This window comes from Mus caroli, unplaced genomic scaffold, assembly GCF_978045245.1.
Source record: "Mus caroli unplaced genomic scaffold, Mus_caroli_1 scaffold_18, whole genome shotgun sequence".
Classification (NCBI taxonomy): Eukaryota; Metazoa; Chordata; class Mammalia; order Rodentia; family Muridae; genus Mus; species Mus caroli.
In genome coordinates, this window is record NW_028227273.1 from 50827453 (window position 1) to 50851274 (window position 23822).

Here is a 23822-nt window from a genome sequence, read left to right on the forward strand (position 1 = left end):
GTGAATGGGTATTGTCCTATTGTCAGGACATCCTCAACGTCCTGGTGACTGCGTGCATATTCTCTCATTCATCAATGATTGACAACCCTCCTTAGTACTCAGGACCTACAGATGACCCAGCTTGATGGAGATACTGTAAAGAGAATAGGAAGACATGTCTCCCGAGAAAGAGGTGACCACAGATCTCTTAATACAGGAGATGAGAATAGACCTCCGTGCGCTATCCAATCACATTCTAACATAGCACAGCACGCTCGTCTCTTCTAACTTATTCCAGCTAGCACCACCATGCTCTTCCACTTGCCTTCGTGGTACAAACAGTAAAACTGCCAATGGTTAACCCAAGTCATATTTCCCCTATCCTAGAAAAAGCTCCACCAAGTAGCCCCCAGCACCGCAACAATAAAAAGGAACACTGCAGCTGCCTACCTTAACCTCCTGATTGGTAAAGACCTCCACATCCACCACACAGGCGACCAGAGTGGAAACATCACAGTCCATGCTAGGGGCTGGCATTCCCCTCTTCAGAATTCTCAGTGAAGAGTTAGGAAGCCTCAGAGTTGGGAGTGAAGATACTCCTCAGGATGGATACTGTCCTGTACTGCCCTGCTCCTGGGGGGTGGGGTGCCGAGAGAGCAAGCCGAGCCTAGGGAGACTCAGGCACCTGGAGCCTGCTCCCCGCTGCAAGCAGCCTCTGAGGCAGCACAGCAGAGTAAAGAAGGACCCGGCTCTCTCTCTCTCTCTCATGCCAATGACATCATCACAGAGGCCGACACAAGCCGAAGCTGCTCCCCCCACCCCCTTCAACACACACACACACACACACACACACACACACACACACAGTGCCTTTTATCTCTAGGCAGTGCAGTAAAGCAAATTGAACATGATTACGTGCTAAATCTGAACTCGGACTAAATCAATTCAGGCAGCTTTCGTGAGGAACTGAGTCACTGGTGCTGTTTCAGCTTATGTCTGCAAAAAGCAGGGACCGAGTGGGGGGTGGGGGGGTCTGACAGCAGTGGTTCCGCTCTGCGAGGGAGGGTGAGAGATGTTGGACACAGGAGCCTTCCTAGGTTGAGATTTGACAGTTTTCTGCCTGGGACAGTAAGCAGGAAGTTGGGGTGATTTTGCAGCTTTGCCCGGGCTCTGTTAATTTGCTCCATGCCACCCAGCACAGCCTCACACGTTCTGGGCACCACGAATGCATCCCAGATATGGGCTGAAGAGAAATCCATTATTGGTGGGAGTAAAGAGCTGGTCGTCAGTCATTGCGTTAGGCTGCTGGGGAAGAGGGGAAAATTAGAGGCTTGTGCAAATTCTATTTGAAGAACAGTTAAGTGCAGATGAGGAACTGAAAAGCAACCCTCCTCAGCTCAGCATTCCAGGCTGCCTCCAAGGTCATTCGGACTGAAGGCAGTCAGTGGAAAGGGGTTGCAGTAGGTGTGACACCCAGGGACAGATGGCAGGGTCTAATAGGCAAATTCACTCATGTGGGTCATTGTCACAGCCTCCTGGCTCTGTTTTGCCTGAGACTTTGAAGAGACACTTCCCGTTGCTGTCTCTTTGTCCTGATTGTGAATCCCTGAAGGGCAGGGCTGTGGCTATCTTGTGCTTTGCAGAGTGCCTGGCACAGAGGACGTTACATGTGTAATGACTAAATCAATCAAGTGGGCATAGCCTTTTGTCTTCTTCACAGTAGGAGTGTGTAAAGGAAAAAAATCTAAGATGGGTTTAATCTGCACCATTAATCACACAGTTCTCAAGAGAATACATCAACATCCCACAGGATTTATCCCAAATAGAAAGGCAGCTGCCTTTCCAGTGGCCAGCAGAGTATCATGGTTTAGAACATATTGGTGCCTTTCCAGTACAATGATTAGATAAAATATCCTAATTTTACCCACAGATGAGAGAGGTGGATGTGGCATTTTACATTTTGTGATTGGACTATATTGGATTACCTCTGAATGCCAGAATTCCTTTTAATTGGGCATTTTCCACACTAAAGGTAATTCTTCTACAAGTAGATATTGGGAACGATGAAACTCTCTCTTTCTGTCAGTGTGTGTGTGTGTGTGTGTGTGTGTGTGTGTGCATACATGTTGTTCAGGCATTGTGGGAAATATGCCATCATGTATTCATAGAACTCAAAAAAAATCACTTTCTGAGGATGACTTTGTAAAATATTCTGTACCAGATGTTCTTAAAGATTAAAAAAGCAAGTTTCCTCATCATCTAGAGGCTTAAAATATAACAAAGAGATGCTTATACAAAGCAGTAGTGATGCCTATGATGGCAAAGTGGTCCAAGAACCAGTGAGCATTGGAGGGAGAGGGATGGATGCTGAATGTTAGTTAGATGCCAGGTTAGGATAAAAGGGGGTACCAAGAACTAAGAGCAGGCCTGTTCTCTGACCTCCACATACCAGCAAAACTTCAGCAGACAGGGAAGTGAGGTGAGCCCCCCAGCTCAGAGACAGCTGACTGGAAATACCCACAGGAAAAGGAAAGAACAAGACATGGCTTAGCCTTATGGAAAGTTAGATTTGAAGTAAATAGGGAAGGTAGAACCTGATGCTGCAAAAACTTGAACGTACCTTAGTGTTTACCTGACCAGCCATAGAATTTGTGGTGGTTTGAATTAGAATGGCCCCCATAAAATGGAAATCGAAATGATTCTGAGATTCCTCTTTATACCCATCAGAATGGCTAAGATCAAAAACTCAAGGGATAGCATATTCTGACTTGGATATGGAGATAGGGGAACACTCCTCCGTTACTGGTGGGAGTGCAAATTTGTATAACCACTCTGGAATTCAATTTGGTGGTTTCTTAAAAAACAAAAACAAAAACAAAAACAAAAACAAAAACAAAAACTGGGGATAGTTCTACCTCAAAACCCAGCTATACCACTCCTGAGCATATACCCAAAAGATACTACACCATCCCACAAGGACCACCATTCCACAAGGACCACCATTCCATGAGTACTCAACTATGTTCATAGCTGCTTTATTTGTAATTGCCAGAAACTGGAAACAACCAAGATGTCTCTCAACTAAAGAATGGATTTTTTCTTTTCTTTTCTTTTCTTTTCTTTTCTTTTCTTTTCTTTTCTTTTCTTTTCTTTTCTTTTCTTTTCTTTTCTTTTCTTTCTTGTTTTGTTTTTTCGAGACAGGGTTTCTCTGTATAGCCCTGGCTGTCCTGGAACCCACTTTGTAGACCAGGCTGGCCTTGAACTCAGAAATCCACCTGCCTCCCAAGTACTGGGATTAAAGGTGTGCGCCACCACCACCCAGCCAGGAATGGATTTTTTAAAAAGTGGTTTATTTACACAATGGAATACTATTCAAATATTAAAAACAACGACATCATGAAATTTGCCAGATGGAACTAGAAAATATCATCCTGAGTGAGGTACCCAGACACAAAAGGACATGCATGTATGTACTCACTTATAAGTGGGTATATGCCATAAAGTACAGAATAAACACACTACTATCCACAGACACAAAGCCAAATAACAAAGAGGGCCCAAGAGAGGATGCTTGAATCTGACCAGAAGGAGAAATAAAATATACATCAAAGGTAGATGGAGGGAGGCAACTGGGTGGGAGAAGGGAAGGGGAGGGGAGGAGAAGGGGGTGAGATCAGATATGGGAGGAGCAGGGGAGAGAGAACAGAAATCTGAAAGTAGGTAGGGGTGAAGCATCTATAAGACCTGGGATCTGGGGGTGGAGGGACTTAGGAGGGGAAGGCTCAGGGAGTTTCAGAAGGTAACTCTAGCTAAGACTCCGAGCAGTTAGGGATATGGCTCATTAAATGGCTACCTCCCATAGCCAGGCAGGACTCCCAGTGTGGGGATAATGACACCCGCCCACTCACAAAACCTTCAACCCAATATAAGGCCTGCCTACAAAATGTGCAGGGACAAAGATGGAGCAGAGACTGGGGGACTGGCCAGCTAATGACTGGCCCAACTTGAGACTCATCCAATGGGCAAGAACCAATCCCTGACACTGTTAATGATACTCTGTTATGCTCCCAGACAGGAGCTTAGCATAACACCACCCAGCAGCTGACCAAGACAGATGCAGAGACCCACAGCCAAAGATCAGACAGAGCTTGGAGAGTCTTATGGAAGAGTTGGGGAAGGAACGAGGGACCAGTGGGAATAGGAACTCCACAGGAAGACCAACAGAGTCAACCTAAACCCTTCAGGGCTTCCAGATACTGAACCACCAACCAAAAGCAAGCTTGGGCTGGACCTAGCCCTGTGACCATCACATATATATAGCAGATGTGTAGCTTGGTCTTTATGTGGGTCCCCCAACAACTGGAGGGGGGGTTGTTCCTGAATTCATTATCTGTCTATGGATCCCATTCCCCTAAGTAGGCTGCCTTGTCTGGCCTTAGTGAAAGAGGATATACCTAGTCCTATAGTGACTTCATGTTCCAGAATGAGGTGTTACCCAGAAGGGATCTGCTCTTCCTCAGAGGAGAAGGGGAGGGGTATAGGGGAGGAGTTGTGTGAGGGGGGACCAGGAGGAAAGGGGGTGCCTTAGATTGGGATGTAAAGTCAATAAATAAATTAATTAATGAGAAAATGGCCCCCATATGCTTATGTATTTGAATACACACGGAGTGTATATATATATATATATATATATATATATATATATATATATATATATATTTCTCCCTCTCCCTCTCCCTCTCCCCCTCCCCCTCCCCCTCCCCCTCCCCCTCCCCCTCTCCCTCTCCCTCTCCCTCTCCCTCTCCCTCTCCCTCTCCCTCTCCCTCTCCCTCTCCCTCTCCCTCTCCCTCTCCCTCTCCCTTTCCCTCTCCCTCTCCCTTTCCTCTCTCTCCTCTCTCTCAACCTGCAGATCAGAATGTAGCTCTCGCCTACTGCCCCAGTGCCATGTGTACTACCATACTTCCTTGCAATGGCAGTAATGAACTAAACTTCTGAAACTGAAAGAAGTCCCCAATTAAATGCCTTCTTTTCTAGGAGTTGCCTTAGTCTTGGTGTCTCATCATAGCAACAGAACAGTGACTATGAGAGTGTGCTAGGCAAAATTTCTTAACAGGTCAAAGAAATTGATGTTTCTGCAGATGTATGAATTCACCTAACCTATAAAATATATCCAAAAACAAGAAGGGTTTTGAATACAATTGGCATCCACTTAAGAGGCTGGATAAAGTTGTGTTATTTTCATATCCCAGGCCATACCTTAGAGTTTATTTTCAATATTTCACAGCTGTGGGGTGGAGGAAATGGCTCAGTGGGTAAAGAGTTTGCAGCCCAAGAGTGAATACCTGAGGTCAGATCTCCAGCATCCACATAAAATCTAAGTGCCAACATCTCTAACCCAGGTGTTGGGAGGCAACAAGAGGGGGATCCCAGAGGCCTTCAGATACCAATATAGTGGACATGACAAGCTCCAGGTTCAGTGAGAGACTTTGCCTCACAAAGTAAGATTAGTAAATGATAGACGATGATGGGGGATATCAACCCATGATTTGCAGGTATCCACACTACCCCACAACACACATACATGCACATGCACATGCATACTAAATTTAAAAATAAAATTAAAATAATTCATAGCAGTAGAAGCATGCAGGTAAATGTCTAAAAGTTCTATGTTTAATAAAAAATATCTGATTTGTAGGGTTTCTCATTTCTGTGGTGTATGACTTCCAGGGCTTAAATGATAACCTAACAGATGTTCAAATAAGGAAGTGAACACATGTGTGGACAGCTAGAGGTGAACAGAAGAACTCTGCCCAGTAGGGGTGACTCCTGAACTAAGGATCCTAGGGAGATCCTTGCAGGGGGTGAGCATGTATGCATGCGAATTTACACATCTTCTGATCTCTGACAGCAGAGATAGGACACAGCTCTGTTCAGGAGGGCTCTTTCCAGTGGAACCTGCCAGAAGCTCCTGGAATTCACCCAAGCCACTGCTCTTCCAAGATCCATAGGGAGAAGCAGGACACAGCATGACACAGGCGTCTTAGAAAGCATACTCTTCCATAGCCTCTGTCCAGGAGGCTTAGATAATGGAGAGACAGCTGAGCTGACACGCTCACCGCCAACAGGGCATGAAAAGCTATGCACCTTCAATCCAGACGTGGCCTTGGAAGCAGCTGCCACATCTGTTTTGTTAATGAACACAGAAGTTCCCATTGACACCTTGGATTTTAAAAAAGGTGAGCTCCCCGCTTGTGTCGTCTTGGACTCCTAAAGTTTCTTTTCAAATAGAGAGTTTCAAGTCTATTTGGAAGTAGAAAGAACACAATAGCAATGTTCTCACTGCCCAGGTGCAAGGATAACTAACTCCAGTTTGTTCTTGCATCCACTGCTCTGAGCACTGTCCCTGGACCAACAGTATTAGCATGACTTGAGAACTTGTTGCAAGGCAGATCCTAGGGTCCCCTCCTTTCCTCCCCTCCCCATCGTCCCCTCCTCCTCATTCACCTCCTCTTCATGTCCCCTCCTGCTGATGTTCTCTCTCCTCCCCACCCTGTAACTCTTTGCTTATTTAAACCAAGATCTAAATTATTGTCTCTCATGCCTCTTTTATCACACTGTCTCCATCCTCTTTTTCCCTCTTCCTTGTATTGTGTTGATGGTGAAACCATGATTTGTATTTTAGAATTCTCTCCACGGGGATTTTATTGATTGAACTATATAAATTGCCACATGGTGAATTTCTCTATTGCCTGCAGACTCTGAGTGTTAGTCTCAGAGCTGTAATAAACTCGGGTTTGGGAAGGTTCCTTCATAAGCCTTGGTATATGCTGCCATTAGCAGGAGCATGCTGTTGCCTGGCTCTCTGTAATGTTAGCAGCCTTCAATCCCAATACTAAGACCTCCTCATGCACTCCTTCTTATATTTATTTCCATGTATTCCATGGTCTGCTCCCCTATTAGCTGTAATGATCATGGACAGTTTTAGACTCATGGATTAGACAGTCTCAGTAGCTTCCATTCTATTGTAGTTTGATCTTAGTGGTGCGCATACAGCCCAACTTCAGCTGTTGGGAGTCTAATGAGGTTGGCTCCAGCCTCCTTTTGACAGATGCCAGCAGTCTTTGAGGAAGTAGCTCACCTTCCTGTATGACAAGATGTTCTAGTCTCATTTTGTTCATTTCTTGCCACAGAGAAGGGAGTCAGGCATTTCTCCAAGGAGTCCTGGTACCATTTACTAAGTACTTCAAAAAATATTTTAAGACCACATTCAACACACTTCAAGATGTTCTTTGTATTGCACTGGATATTCTTTGTAAGCCTTTCTACTAGGCAGAGCTAGGAAATGTCTAAATATATTTTGAAGATGACACATGAGCTTACACTTCCAAGTTCAATATATAGGACCCTTATGTTGAAACTTACTTGCCATAGGTCTATGTTCCCTTCCTCTTACATCGAATATCATGGTCTAACCAGCAGTGTAGAGAGTGTATAGCTGTGTATCTTATGGTTCTGTGCCAAGCCAGCTGCCTCAAAATGATAGGACAAGGGTAACCAAGAGGAACTAAAGGTTTTGTTCCTAGTTCTTGTAATCTTTAGGGTGTAGCCCATAATGGATACAGATTATTATGTTTTGTTTTCATCTCTTTCTCCTACCAAGCAGATGCCAAGTTTTTTCTTTTTCTTTTGTTTTATTTCATTTCTTGTTCTTAGAGATTGCTTTTTTCTTTAAATTTATTTTTGTTTTACAGTATACATATGTGGCTCTCTACCTTTGGGGATTATCGGCCCATAGGGTCCATGAGGGCACTGGAAAGAGACCAGAGATGACTGAGGGCGGATGGGGCAGTTTGGAAGCTCTGTTGAGTAAGTACTTCAAAGGCATATATAATTTGCGGGACTAGGAGTAGGAACATCCAGGATGGGCAAAGGTCACTGGCTGAAGTCTTAGGGTACCAAAATGCCTTGTTAGTATTGGGGAAGCATTTTAGGAATCTCAGGTGGCAGCTGTTATCAGGAGAAAAGAAGTTAATCTAACTAAAGCTATGTGACGTTGCACAGGTAGAGGGTTTTGAATTCTCCAGACAAGGTCAGAGAAGCAAAAGCCCTCCATATTGCACCAAGACCAGAGGCTTACTGGTCCCTGGTAGACATTGACTTTACTTAGCAGAGTTTTTGTGCACACACACACACACACACACACACACACACACACACACACACATTCCATGCCTCAAGAATATGATCTAAGGGGCTGAGAAGGTAGAGACAGGCATATCCCTGGGGCTTGCTGACCAGAAAGCCTATCTGAATCAGAGAAAAGGCAAGAAAAGAGAATCACATCTTTGAATGGGGACTTTTCATCTTCATTTCAATCATGGGACCTCTGAAATCAGCAAACAGCCATAGTGTAGAACGAGGAGAAGCATATATCAAAACGGGGACTGAGAAAGTCGGGAAAGTAAAATGGGGGCAAGAAAATTGGCATTTTTTGCTTTTTAAACCTGGTTTAGAATAAACACTGAAAGTAATTGGTAAAGTTTTAAGTGAGTGAATATCAAAATATGTAAAAGAACAAATCAGAAACAATTAAAATATATTATAACCACGTAACAGGATCTTGTCAGTCTTGGTACTGTACTGTGTTTTAAAAAGAATCTGCCTAAGATGGGAGGTAAAGATGTCAAATTATTTTCCATTTGACCACTCCAGGGTCATCTTAAGAAGAAAAGTGCCCAATATATTCAAAGCTAGCCTCATACCCTCATTCATTTCAAAACCAAGACTTTATCCAGGCTAGTTAGAAAGAAGAAAAAAGGATGGGCAGACAGCATGAAGAAGGCCAACATGTGTAACTGAGGTTCTAAAAGCCAGCAACAGCAGCCCTGAAGCAACTGAAGGCATAATGGCCTTGGTGTCCCTCTAACTAACTGAAGCCACTACATTCCCAGGTAACCATATATCATGAGCTTTTAAAATTCTAAACCAGACTGAGGCCAATAGAAGCAGAAAGCAGTAAAGGCATCACATATAGAACTACAAGGAGGATGAGTGGCCTTAGAAACCATAGCAGCCAAACATGATGGAATGACATATTTAAAATTAAAAAAAAAAAAGAAAAGAAAATTAGTCAAATTATCAACTTGCATTTTTACTTACAGCAATTAAAAAAAGGACTTTCAAATATGAAGGCAAATTTTTAAGAAACAGAATTAGTGTCTAATTCTATGTGTAAGAAGTGATCCTAACGACAGATCAATGGTTGTCTTGAACTAAGTGTCTAAACAAATTTCTGCCAAAAAGCAAGAGGGAGTGTTGGGGGGAAGTGCTGGAAATAGTTTTTTGAAGATAGGTTTATACCTCCACACAATTATTAGTGATCACTAAAGTGTGTGCTTATGATTAATAGGCAAGGTATAAAAGCTATACCTTGATAAAGTTACTAAATGATGTAAAGAAAAAAATGTTTTCAAATTCAGAAAAATTAAGTAGATGTCATTTGCCTGCGGCACAGATAAACTACCAGTAATGTTAGAGGAAAAAAAAATTGTAGACTAGGAAGAAGCTCAAAGGAAGAAAGAAAAAAAAAAAACCAATAACAAAACAAAACAGACTAACTGTGGAACCTGAGATTAGAAGGAATAGGGCATCAGAAAAAAATAAATGCATGGATAAATCAAAACATGCTTTCTTGTAGTAGGATTGGCAGGCCTCACTGACAAAGTGATGGCAGACTCCCGCATAAACGTCAGGCCATGTGACCATGGAGACAACTTCTGCATGAGGATCTAAGTGAAGGCTGCCTGAGAGCCTAAAGATTGGTGACGAAGACAACGCCAGCCAATTGGGAACTGCCATTTGGAAGACACATTTGCTTAGGATGAATGGGACATGGATGGAGGGTATGAAGGGCACTCCCCCAAGGATTACTAAGTGAGCTTGCGGTTGGGCTGCTTTCCCTCCTCCTCTGGGAGCCTGAGCCTTTGATTTCATGATGCTTCATCCCCAACTCCTAAGGGCCACTATGGTTGGGCTGTGGGCAGTCCAGGCCCTAAAGCTGCACTTCCTTATTATATTCATTTTTAACCACAATTATTTAAAAAGGCAAATTCACAATAATGAATGTTAGGGTTTTTACCCCATATGAAAGTGAATATATACCATCAGCACACAAAGATCATGAATGTAGAAAGGAAAGGATACTGTCATGGCTTTCTTACACAAAGTCATAATGATAGCACTTAAAGGTAAATACTGGTAGACTAAAGATACGTCTGTTACAGCTAGATCAGACCAACCATCAGAAAATAGAGAAAGGAGAGTTTAGTTGACAAACTCATGGGAGGGAACAAATGATATCCCTCCCCCCCCAAAAAAAAAACCCAAAATAAAACAAAACTTGCTTTCCCCAGAATAAGAATATAGAGTTGACAAACAAAGTCAACTCTAAGATAAGGAATGAAACCAAAGCAACTGACAATCACTTTAAATGTCAACGGGCGGCAAGCAGTTAAGTTCAAAGTAGACACTGTCAGACTGGGTAAATAGAAATAAAGTACAACTCCTCCCTTAAAAGTCAGATCCCTGTAATCTACAGGCCCAGACTGAAAATAGAACAGTCAACAAACGTAATCAAGAATGCCTGCATTGCTAACACAGAAGGTGGATGAAGGAATACGCTTAGGACATAAGGCTACATACAATCAGTAAAAAAAAAAAAATTACAACTGTTGATGGGAATGCACCTCCTGATGAAATCTCCAAGTCCACCGAAGAGAATGTCACAGATTGGAAGAGGAAAACAGCTTTATGCTTACAGTCAAGTGTTTTAATATCCCTCCCCTCTCCCAAACTTCTAATGTTAGTAGAAAAGATGTCAGCAAAGGTAAAAGAAGATGTGAACCGTCCTACCAGTAAACCCAAGCTCCTTGGTATTCATACAATCACCCAACATCGCATAAAAGATTTTCGTGTGCACACAGAATGCCCACTGCTGTGTTTGTGATGAAAAACGCCCCTCCCCCGATAGGCTCAAGTGTTGTTTGCTTGGTCTCCAGTTGGTGGCACTGTTTGGCAAGTTTATGGGACCTTTAGGAAGGAGAGCCTTGATAAAGTTGGCCCCTGGCTGTGGGCTTTGCGATTGTAAGGCCTGGCCATACTTCCTGTTCTTGCCCTCCTTTTTCTGTCTGTGGAGAATGTGACTTGGCTACCTGACTACCAAGCCGGCCCTCTATTTCTGCTGCCATGCCTTCCCTGAAGTGACGGACCCCATCTCTGTGAAACTGTAAGCTAAAATAAACTCTTTCTCCCATAGGCTGCTTTTTCTCAAGGAATTCTATCACAGTTGCACAAAGGTAAGGACTGTTTAACAATTTTTGAAGGCCAACATTTTCATAACCCCTGACCTGCAGAATATACATGAAATTAAGATAGAAACCTACAAAATAGAACACCGAGTAGCCCTAGGTGCCTGAAATAAAATTATCTTATTCTGAGTCACCCTTCGGCCAGAGAAATATAAAAGAAAAATTTAAAGAATCTTTTAAAGGCCAGAGAAATATAAAAGAAAAATTTAAAGAATCTTTTAAACCAAATAATAATGGCATAATCAATTTCAACTCAGGCAGGACAGAGGATGGATTTTTTTGACCTTGGGTGCATACCAATAATAAGAAGACTGTAAAAGCCAATTGGATTGTGCACCAATATCAACTCATTTATATAACAGAGAAGGGGAAAATATTTCGTTATTCACTTTACAGGGATAGCATAAGAATGCTGAAATTTAGTTAAGTCATTTTAAAGATCTTTTTACAGTGATGGCAGCTGTTGGAACATTGTCACAGAAATTACTAGTAACCTAAGTGTTTCTCTTCAATGACACAATAATAAAATATCCCTAGAGGTATTGATTTAACTTGCACCAAGAACTAAATTACTAATTGAATAAATTATCATGCCTATGGGTTGAATCATTATGCAACTTCTGTAAGTATATTTTCAAAGGATTTATTGCTATAGGGAAAGATGTAAGCTATATGAGATATGCATACAGTTATGCGTCGTTGTTGTGAGAACACACATACATTATAAGAAGTCTGGAAGGAAATGTGTCGATACATGAATAGTGCTTAACTCCAGGTGAAAAGAATCATCACTCATTTTGGTTTCCCTCGTTATTTCATTTTCCTAATCCCCCTGTAATATAATCTCAGGCCACTTTAATAGTGGGAGAGAACAAAACCTTAATGGGTTTTAAAACCTTAACTTATATAATTCATATGACAGCATTTCTCTGAGAGCCTTTGAAATTAACAGGTCTACACTTGTATTTTATATTGGAAAAAATCGAATTCCTCCCATAAGCCGGGTGTGGTGGTGCACGCCTTTAATCCCAGCACTCGGGAGGCAGAGGCAGGCAGATTTCTGAGTTCGAGGCCAGCCTGGTCTACAAAGTGAGTTCCAGGACAGCCAGGGCTATACAGAGAAACCCTGTCTCGAAAAACCAAAAAAAAAAAAAAAAAAAAAAAAAAGAATTCCTCCCATATAGGGTGGGCATGTATCACTGGTACATTAGGTAACATGGCAATGACAGAATTAAGTCAGTATGCCATGCCACGTAGAGCACATTATCACATCAAACATATGGAAACTCCTCAGATTTACTCAATTGTCTTAATCCCGAGAGACCTGAAACTTTATTCCGTCTTAGTCTACTGTCCTAGTTTGCTTTTGGTTTGCAGGGCTAAAACACCATGGCTAAAGCCAACCTCAGGAGAAAGGGATGGTTTCGCTTGCAGTTTATAGTCCATCACGGAGGGAAGCCAGTACAGAAACTCGAGGCAGGATATATGAACTCTGGAACTAAAGAGACCGTGGGAAAACTTGTGCTTCCTCGCTTGCTCTCCCAGCTTGCTCAGCTCGCTTTCTTATACAACCAAGAGCCATCTGCTTCAGGGTGGCTGGGGCCTTCCAAATCAGTCACTGATTAAAACTGTGCCCTACAGATATAGCACACAGGCAAAACTGATGGAGGCAAGCCCCCGTTAAGGTTCCCTCTAGTTTGTATCAAGCTGACAAAAAAATGAATCAACACATTTGTAAATTCAAAGGTAAAGTGTAAAAACTATATTTACAAGAAAGTATTCTATCAACAATCTCAATATAGACATTGGATAGATTTTTTTTTGGTCCCTCCTTAAATTTTAATATTTTCCATGTGAAATTTCAGACAGCAATAAGATTAAAATTACCAAGAGCATAAAAAATATGCTTACTTCACTATCTGGGTATTCAGGCAAAACAAACAAATAAACTATCCTTCAGAAAACCTGTACTGTCCTGCTTAGGGGTCATCTCAGTATCTGGGCCAGCTCCCTCAGAGACATCTGGGCAACAGAGACTTTCAGAGAACAAAGGCTGCATTTCTTCCTTGGCATACTGATGAGTCAATCAAGCCTGCACTGGAATAAATGAGCAGGGTGACTCTGGGAGCAGAGTCTGGGGAGGCGGCTGGGGTAGCCGACGCGGGACTCCAGCAGCATGCTAGTGTGTGATTAAAATGAGCAGCCACTGTTTGTGACTGTCGCGTCTAGATTTCCAGCCACAACAATACAGCCAGGAAACTCGGGTCAGGCTCATATCACTTTCGTGGCTATTACATTTTATTACTTCATTTTGTGTACATGCGGAGATGCCTGTGTGTCCTGGCCAGAGGGTGGAAGACAGAGGACAACTACTTGGGGGAGTTTGTTTTCCTCTTACACTCTGTGCTCAGGGTAGAACTCAGGTTGTCAGCAAATGTGCTTACCTGCTGAGCCACCCCAGTGGCCGTGTGCCCTTTCTCAGCTGATGAGATCAAATGACCATTTTGTGGTATATCTATGGTAGATGCATCCAAAGTCTATAGGCAATGAGAGAGTGCATTTTCCATTTAATGATAAGATTAGTATATTGGACTACTGTATGATTTAATAGGATACACCATTTGTCCGTGAAGCAAGAACTTAAGTCAGTGCCCAGTCTTTTGTCTGCGGTATAGGAGACATTTGCCCTAGAGCCTCTTTATCGTCTACATCTATTGTGATGCTGGTGGTCTTTATCCTCTAAGTCCACGTTAGTTACCCTGCACATATCCCTAAAGGTTTTCCTTGTCATATTAGAGGTAGCTTCTGAACCCCTGCTATTTCACTGATGGCATTGGGTATTAGGTCTGGTCTACTTTCCTTCTGACGTCATGATATAACATCAGAATGAAGCCTGAAGAGGAAAGGCGAGTTTGGCTTGTACTTCTAGGTCACAAACTATCACTGAGGGAAGTCAGGGCAGGACATCTAGGCAATAACTGAAGCAGAGAGCACAGAGAAATGCTGCTTACTGGCTTATGCTCGGCTAGCTTTCACAGACAATCTAGAACCACATGCCTAAGGATGGTGCCACCCACAATGGGCTGTGCTTTCCCACACCAATCACTTAGTCAAGCAGTGTCCCACAGACTTGTCTACAGCCCAATTTGATGGAGGCATCATCTATCCATACCCACATCGGAATGCCATCAGTTTGAAGTACATTGCTAAAAAATTAAAAAAAAAATCTTGATTTGCAGTCAGATGCTCCAGGGAGTTTAGAGACAGGAGCCTAGCATGGCTGCCCTCAGAGAGGCCCAACAAGCAGCTGAGACAGAAGCAGATATTTACACCCAACCAATGGACTGAAGTCAGAGACCCCTGTGGTTGAACTAGGGAAAGGCTGGAAAAAGTTGTGGAGGAGGGCGACCCCATAGGAAGACCAGCAGCCTCAACTAACCTAAACCCCTGAGATCTCTCAGATACTGAACCACCAACCAGGCAGCACACAGCAGCTGATATGAGGCCCCTAACACATAGACAGCAGAGGACTGCAGGGTCTGCCCTCAACGAGGGAAGAGGCAACTAATTCTCAAGAGACTTGAAGCCCCGGGGAGTGGGGAGGTCTGGCAGGGTGGGGTGGGGTTGGGTGGGGTTGGGTGGGGTGGGGTGGGGTGGGGTGGGGACATCCTTTTGGAGATGGAGGAGGAGGAATGGGTTGAGGAACAGACTGAGAGCAGAACAGGCCGGGGACAATGACTGGACTGTAAAAAAAGATTAAAGATAATTTTTTAAAAAAAAGAAATCCTGATTTGCAATAGAAAAAATCTTTTTCTTCCCAACCAACAATTTCAGAACAAATGTCAACATTTGGGAACATTGGTTCACTGATATTATCATGTTCACTGATATTATCATGTTCACTGATATTACATGGTTTATTTCCGATGTACAAAGTACTACAGAAGTGCTATAAGGAAAAGGGGAGAAAAACAACTGTTAAGAGGCCCTGGTCTTAGAATGGAAGGTGGACCCAGATTCAGTTCCCAGCATCTACACAGTAGCTCACAACCATCTGTAACTGCCGTTCCAGGTGATCCAACACCCTCTTCTGACCTCTGCAGGCACTCAAACAGTGAGCGCACAAATATGCAGGCAAAGCTCCAGTATACATAAAATAAAATAAAAATTAAATTCACCAAAAGTCAGCTAAACAAAGAGCTGAGAGCCAAACCCAAGGATCCTAGTGGCCTTCATTTAACCACACGCCGCTTATCAATTCCGAAGAGTATAGGACTTTGAACTAACTAGGCTAACTTGAAGTAACTTGACCTTCAACCAGCCACCTTGCTAGTGACTCCGTTTCCTGTAGATAACAAAAGCACTGATGTCTATGTTTTCTGAGAGGCTCGATTGAACTGATAAATACAGGGAAAGTTAGGAAGTAGGGAGACCCTCACACGGAAGAACTCAGAACTGTTATCACCGCGGCTGAAGAATCATCCTGAACAGAAAGTAGCACTTCGGGCTACATGCAGAGCTGTGCACCCCACACAGGCCCAGCTATGCACGGCCTCCACATTTTGGTTCTCACAGGGTCCCCAGGGCACAGGATCCTTCCGGCATTTGAGGACCCCCAGCTAAAGCTTTCTGTTCCATGGTGGCATGTCTCTGTGACATTAAGTCTTACTTCTAGGTGTCCATCTGTTAATAACCTGGGATTCAAATAGAGGAGTCTCAAGCCTGGAACTTGACTTCTTATAACTGACTGACGGAATCTGCAAGCATGGCAGGTGGGGCTGCTGCTTCTTGCTTCTCTCATCCAGCCTCCTCGTCAGAACTTAAAGGAAGCCATGTCCTTCAAAGGCTCCTGTATACCAACGTTCAGCACTCCACAAGGCTATATCATCAAGCTGCAGCTCCCACAAGATACACGGGTGAAAGTTACAATAGCTTCGCTGGTAAGCAGCACACACCACTACACCGGCAAGGCTGGCCAGCCCAGTTCCAGGAGAGTGGCACAGTAGGACCTACAAAATAAATATCATGTCTATTGATGGCCCCATACACCAACATAAGTCTATATGCTGTAATAGATGATCCAGGCAGTTGATACTACAGGTTTATGTTGTACTTAATAATTTGTCTATCTTATTTATATGTGTCCCTTTGTGTAAATGGGTACACTTGTGTGCCAGTGCCCTCAGGGGCCTGAAGAGGATGACAGATTCCCTGAAGCTGAAGTTATAGGCTTGAACAGCCAGGTGTCGGGAACTGGACTGTGGTCCTCACAAAAGAAGTAAGTGTCCTTAAAGGCTAAGCCATCTCCCTAGCACTGACTTTCTGACTTTGCTTTGCTTTATAAATAGGGTGAAACCATGGAGACATGGAGAAATGGCAATGTGTGTGTGTGCGTGTGCGTGTGCGTGTGTGTGTGTGTGTGTGTGTGTAACAGTTTTCCTGTGGCTCCCAGGCACCTCCACTTTCCCTGTCTGTCACCTGGAACTCAGTGTCCTTACAGAGCCTCTGTGCCTTATGTCTTCCTGTTATTCAACATTTGTTTCTAGAAAGAAGTGTATAACCCTGCTGCGGTTACATTGCAGATCAGTGGTTCTTATGGCTTTTTCAGAATCCAGCTAGGTCACAGCAGCCAGTACATGGTTTAAACTGAGCAAAAAGTTGATTAACCCAAACATTAAAGCCTTTCCCGTGGAAGAAAAGAAATCCCAAGGAGGTCCTCATCTAGAACTCTGAAGTCAGTTACTAACCCTCACCTCCATTCACAGGAAAGGTTAGATTTGGTGACTTTTTCCTAAAGCACTGTTTTTTTAATCTACCTAATCTATGCTAATCAGAATGCTCAAAGGACGTTACCCTGGGCACCACAGGATCACAGCTAACGAGGTGGAAAGGGTTGGATCAATAAAGATGAATGAACTGTGGTTTATTGCTAACTCTCTAAGAAAGCTGCTTCTTCTCCTCGGCCTCATCCTATCCTCTTTCCCCTCCCACGACGGATTTTAGGGGTCCAGTGCCAGAGCTGGAAAGTGGTATCCTTAGAATCAGGTACCTCATCATTGTCCTCTGGACTGAACAATCAGAGCTCCGGTCATAGGCTCCCCAGGGCCTCCAAATGGCTTCAGATCAGAACCTCTCCCCAAAACATGCGGTGTAAAAATCTTCTCAAACTTCCTAGCCAAGCACGTATTAATTATGCTCTGTAACTCTCTGGAAAGTTAAAGCCCCCTGAGATGTCCCAGGCTCCTAGCCAGACACAGGAAGTTCTGGGGAGAACACTAGGACACAGAGAACCTTAAAGAGACCAGAGAAAGAGAGGCCTCATTACTGCAAAGGAAGCTGTCAAAAGGGAAAACCAAGGGAGGTCTCTGAGGACAAGTCACCTATGCATCATCCAGAGCCTTTGTCATATTCTGTGGGTGTATTTGGGGGCGGACGGTTCTGAGACACCAGGATACATCAGTAGCCAGAAACAGTGGAGCTGTCTCACTTATGGGACGAGGTGAGATCTTACCGGCTCCCAAAAGTCAACCCTTAGTCATACTGGTATGGCAAAGAGAAAGCTTTGCCCTTCATAAAGGGGACTATTTCTTTTATAAGGCTAGGGAATGTTCTTAATCCCAGTTACTAACCAGTCCTTATAGCCAGACGCAGGCTGGAACAGAACTTGTTCTGATTGCAAATATCCCTAGATAACGACAGTAAGCATCAGAAAATAAACGCTAGAATGAGAGGTAAGCCCTACTTATCACCCACACTGCATCTCTGATTAATGCTCATTTCCACGCTTTTAGAGAGAAAAACTGTGGAAACTTGCTGGGACAGTGTTTAATTTCCCAGGTGGCAGAGAAGGGAGCGCTGATTTATTTATAGAGCATTGTGGTAGCTAATGTACATTTTCAGCATGATCAGCCGGTATGTGCATGTGCGCAACACACTCACTCACACACACAAAACTTACCATATTATCAGGCTTTCACCACTACATTTTAAGCACAAATGACACTTTCAAAATCCACGGTGTTTCCTTCCGGTGCTGACATGGATCTTAATTCAGGGAGCCACACCTTTCTTCATTGACTTGGTAATAGGAATAGCCAGCATCTTCTTCCAGACTTGGGGTCTAAACTAGGATGTGTTTTGTACAACCGTCAACCCCCACTTTCCTGCAGTGACGTTTTCTTTTGAATGTCAGTCCTACTCTTAACGTCACAATCTCTTATTAGAAGTGTAGAGCTTTTAGGATGTGTACTTGTAAGAGGGCTTGACATTTGTACAACACATCTCTGTGTGTGATGTGGTGTGTGTGTGTATGTCCATCTGTGTGCATAATAAATGACCATGGTTAAAAGGAACTATAAATATCACTGTGAGTAGAGGTTCTTTAAGAACCTTGACTCTTTGGTAGACCATTTGGACTTCATTGGGCTGAGGCGGTAGCTCAGTCAGCAGGGTGCTTGCTGTTCAAGCATGAGGATCCCATGGCCTCTGCTTCCATAGCCAGCAGTGTAGCATGTCCCATCCCCTAGAACTCAGCACTGGGAGGGAAGGGAGAGACAGACCCCTGGTCATCATTAGCCAGACAGTCTAGCCTAGCAGGGAGCCTCAGGTTCAATGAGAGAACCTGTCTCAAAGAATAAAGCAGGAAAGACTAGAGTAGTGGCTTTTGCTTATAAACATTATTACTCTCATTGTTGATGACTCCGCTTTGATCTCCAGCTATGGTTATGTCAGTTGTTAGCACTAAGGAAGGCTGAGGGGAGGCCCCAAGGAACCTCTTTGTATTGTCTTTGTGTTTTCCTGTGGCTCTGGCATTTTCTCAAGACAAAAAGTTTTAAAATTCTGAAACAGACCGAAGGAAGGGATCCAGACTCTTTTTAAAGCTCTCATAGCCCAGGTGACAATAAAGTGAGAGCAACGTAAATGGGTCGTTGCTGATTGCAGTGTTTGAATAGACTCATGTGTCTGAACGGTTGGCACACAGGGAGTGACACTAGTAGAAGGTGTGGCCTTGTTGAAATAGGTGTGGCATTGCTGGAGGAAGTGTGCCACTGTGGGAGTGGGCTTTGAGGACTCCTATGGTTCAGGCTCTGCCCAGGGTAGATGAGACAGTCCTCTGCTGGCTGCCTTTGGATCAATATTTAGAACTTTCAGCTTCTCCAGTTCCATGTCTGCCTGGATGCTGCAATGATTCCTGCCATGATGATAATGGACTGAACCTCTGAAACTGTATGCCAGTCCCAATTAAATGTTTGCCGTTCTAAGAGTTGCCTTGGTCACGGTGTCTCTTCACAGCAATGCAAACCCTAACTAATAGAGCGATCCTACTGAAACAGTCACTCTATATTCAATCCCCCAACATAATGCTTACTATATTCACGGGAAGAACTGGCTTATCAATTATGGACAAAGTATTATTGAGTTCTCTAATATTCTTGGCAACTTTGAGAGAAACCTCAGAGGAAAGTTTATATATGCACCAGGCACCATGATATATTAATTTTACTAGCAATTCCTTAATTGTATTTCCATAGCCCTAGAAGTCCAGGCCTGCTTGCACTGGCAGAGACACTATGCCTAAAAGCTTCGGTATTTATCTTTATAAAAATACACATACCATTGGGTGTGTTGGCACATACCTTTAATCCCAGCCCTAGGGAGACAGACAGGTGGATCTCTGTGAATTTGGAGCCAACCTTGTCTATATAAATTCTAGCTCATTTAGGAATATACAGTCAGACCTTGTCTCAAAACAAAACAGAAATAAAACAAACACCTTTGCCACAGTGAAAAGTAATTACAAATGTCATTTTAGAAGGAATTTTTGAATGGCAAAACATTCATATTATATAACTGAGTGCATCTCCAAATACAGCCCTGACCCCTCCATAAAGGCCAAAGATACCACTTAGACAATGATTGGAAATGGCACTGAATTTGCAGTAAACATTCACCTCCCTCTAAAATCCCATGTGTCTGCTATAGGGTGCAGTGGATCAGCCCAATGTGATGTGTGCTATTAAGAGTCTCTTGGAGAGCTGGGCATAGTGGCGCAGGCCTTTAATCCCAGCACTCAGGAGGCAGAGGTAGGCGGATTTCTGAGTTCGAGGCCAGCCTGGTCTACAAAGTGAGTTCCAGGACAACCAGGGCTATACAGAAAAACCCTGTCTTGAAAAAACAAAACAAAACAAAACAAAACAAACAAACAAAAAAAGAGTCTCTTGGGAGCTGGGGGTGAGGGTGAGGTGAGGCTTCACACATCTCTAGGCATAGGGAGTAAGGAAATAGAGGGAGGGAAAAACTAGCATAAACATAACAGCAGATGCCTCAAAAATTAAAGAGAGAAAGAGAGACCGTCACCCCCCTAAATTTATTGATGAGAAACAAGAGGCTTGGAGGTGGAGAAAACCCAGCCAAAGGACAAAGAGTTAGGTGCTGGCTGGCGTGAAACACCAGGATTCTAAGCCAGGCCCTGTCCGCAATGAGCCCCTTCAGAGGAGCGGTCCTCTTGTATGGGGCAAACAGAAGTAGTTTCCATCTTTTGTGCTGAAGGTAAATTTCAGACACGTCACACAGCATTCAGATTCCCTGGGGGATTCCCTCCAAATCATGTATATTAGCCACTTTTGGTTGTGGTGGTCAAACAACATGACCAGGAGTGACTTACGAAAGTTGTTTATTTTTGGCTTTCAGTTCTAAAATTTTGGAAGAGGCATAGGCGCATGGAGCAGGAGGAGCAGAGAGCTGAAATATCGCATCTTTATTCATGTACAGAGTGAGCACATCGAAAGTGAGGGAAGGCTATACACCCCAAAGCCCTCTCCAGTGACATACTTCCTCCAGAAAGGCTGTATCTCCCAAAGGCTTCATAGCTTCCCCAAACAGCACTATCAATCAAGGTCTCCATATTCAAAGATGTGAGCCTATGGGGGACATAGCTCACTCAAATCAGTACACTATGTATTCATCAAACCCTAAAGAGGGAGGTCACTTTAAGCTATGCCATTAAAACTAGTGCAGAGCTTTAGAGGTAGCTCTGAAGGGGAATCATGAAAATAAGCCATTGACCAAGAGTGAGGCCTTACTTAAGGGATACTTGGTAGTTGGTGATACACACACACACACACACACACACACACACACACAAAGTTAAATATAACACAAGTTTATTGTTTTATTTTTAATAAGTGTTTCTTCTGTGCTTAGATTTCAAAAGGAAATATGTACAGTGGTGTTTCGATACCCAACACTCACAATTTGTTTTGACTTAAAACACTCACTGAGTGCTTTAAAGCCCTGCATTCATGAAAGTCATCTCCCAGGAAGATGAACACGTTCATGGTCACACAGCAAGCAGGTGTGACTAGCAACAAGATCCCCTTGAGTATGGCAATGAACCCCAGCAGCTATCAGCTGTGAGAACCACCAATGGTTTGGGGTAAGCAGAGTACATGCAAAAACTGACACAGGGAGATATGTGCCTCAGGTATTTCCAATTTCACTTTGCCTATGGCAGGAAGAGACTCGGAAATGTTTTAAACATCCTACCACATCCTGACAAGTTTGACCTTCCTTTCATCAGAAGTCACGCCAAACCTAACAGGAACTTGAAAAATCTATCTCGCCACGTCAGAATGGACTTTCGTGGGGGAATCCTCAGTTTATTTTTAACTACATGCAGACTAGAAGTACAGACAGGGAATTCAGTAGTATCTGTGATAACCCCAACTCTCCTTTATACTTATGGTGACATTTATCTAGGCAAAACGTACTTTGGTCCTGGGGATAATGGTGGTGGCATTTTGAAACTCTATCCAACCATGTGTAAAAAATCCTTTCCTCTGCTGTGTAAAAACAGAAATGATCAGAAATTACCAGAAACTATCCTCTGGGCCTCCCTACACTGTCTATCTTGGGGCCCCTGTCTATTATGATGGTATGCATCAGAAAGGCATGTGTTTGGAAATAGTTTATTGAGGTTGTGGCTAGTGTAAAGAAAGAAATGCCTGTAAGTGGGTGAAGGCTTCAGGTATCTCTATAGACTACTGGGAAGGCTTGAGTCTTTCCTATCCCAACACTTCTTTTGCTGTACCATAAATTTTCTCAGATAAACACACAAAGGGGAAGAACACGAGCAGATATTGACAGTTGAGGCCCTAGGGAGATGGCCTCTCCTATTGAACCACTAAGAAATTCAGGGCACTAAAAGACAGATGACTCTGGTGTGCCCGGTCTATCAGAGACAGGGACATTTCTACCCATAGGTTCCCTAGCTCCCGGAGTCTTGTTTCCAGCAGTGTCTGCAGCAGATCCAGATTTGGCTATTCCTAGAGTTTCTGGGTATTGAACACGCTCTCCAGAGCAGACCTGAGCAGTGGTTTCCAGCTCTAATTGTATTCTAGAGTCACGTGGAAGAAGAAGATGATGATGATGATGGTGTGTGTGTGTGTGCTCGTGTGCATGAGCATGTGTGCAGGGGTGGGGGGGTCCTAACTAGACACTGGGATTTAATCAATTCTCATTCCCAAGGAGGGTATTTATTAAACTTGCTAGGTAACTGAGGTTGGCCCCAAATCAGATAACATGTAAGGGACTATGTCAACTGAAAAATACTGCTGTGTTTGGGGTCCCATATTCTCCCTGCTTTGTAGGCAGCTTTACTTTGCTGTCTGTTCCCGGATTTATCACCATTCCCCGAGAGCTTGTTAAAACACAGACTTGTGGGTGTCATCCCAGAGGTGCTGGGTCCCCAGGTGAAGTGTAGGGAGTGGGAATGGATCAGGCTCCAGGTGCTGCTTCTCTTAATGCAGAAGTCACATTTGAAAAATGACTGCTGGAGAACAGATGTACATTTTTTATTTTTATTTTTTTGTTATTTCTAATTGTGTGTGTGTGTTGGTGTGCATTTATATGTGTGTGTTAGTGTAAGATATAAGTCCAGGTGCTCCCAGAGGCCAGAGACATAGGATCCAGCTAGAGCTGGAATTACAGATAGTTGTAGACTACCAGGTGGCATGCGTACAGAGAATAGAACTTGGGTCTTTTGTAAGAACAGTAAGCACACTTGACCACTGAGCTGTCTCAGTAGCCCTAGCAAAGCACTTTGACATTGCAGAGTACAGATTCTAGAAAGAGTAAATAAATAAACAAACAAACAAATAAATAAACACAAATACATTCACACATGTATATATGTGTACGGGGGCATGCATGTGTGAGTGGTGTGTGTGTGTGTGTTTGCCCAAGCACACGCACGCGTGCATGCATCAGGTGTGTGAGGTGGTGAGCTGTGCACAGACAGCCTGGTCCCTGGTCAAGCATAGGCTTTGAACCTTGGTGACTCGGTAGGTGGTGACTTCTACCTATGAGGGATGGCAAGTGTTCGGCCATGCCCCTTGGGCCCCTGGCTCCTGTAGGAGTTACAGCCTCCCACAGCCCTCCCTCAGCCCCTCACCCAGAGATAGTGTGTGGCCATCA

The 23822-nt window shown here is 43.6% G+C and overlaps 1 protein-coding gene across 4 annotated transcripts in view; it reads right to left on the reverse strand.

Moving 5' to 3' along the window:
- The window catches only part of Rcan2 (regulator of calcineurin 2), a 221407-nt gene that overhangs the window by 81572 nt on the left and 116013 nt on the right, over positions 1-23822 (reverse strand). Inside the window, exon 1 of one of the 4 annotated variants that reach the window (XM_021186131.3) lies at positions 430-703. The exons of the other annotated variants lie outside the window; for them this stretch is intronic. Within the exon in view, the coding sequence (XP_021041790.1) occupies positions 430-516 (87 nt within the window). The 5' untranslated portion in view covers positions 517-703. Of the gene's footprint in view, positions 1-429; positions 704-23822 lie in introns of those variants that run through there. 4 annotated transcript variants of the gene reach the window in all.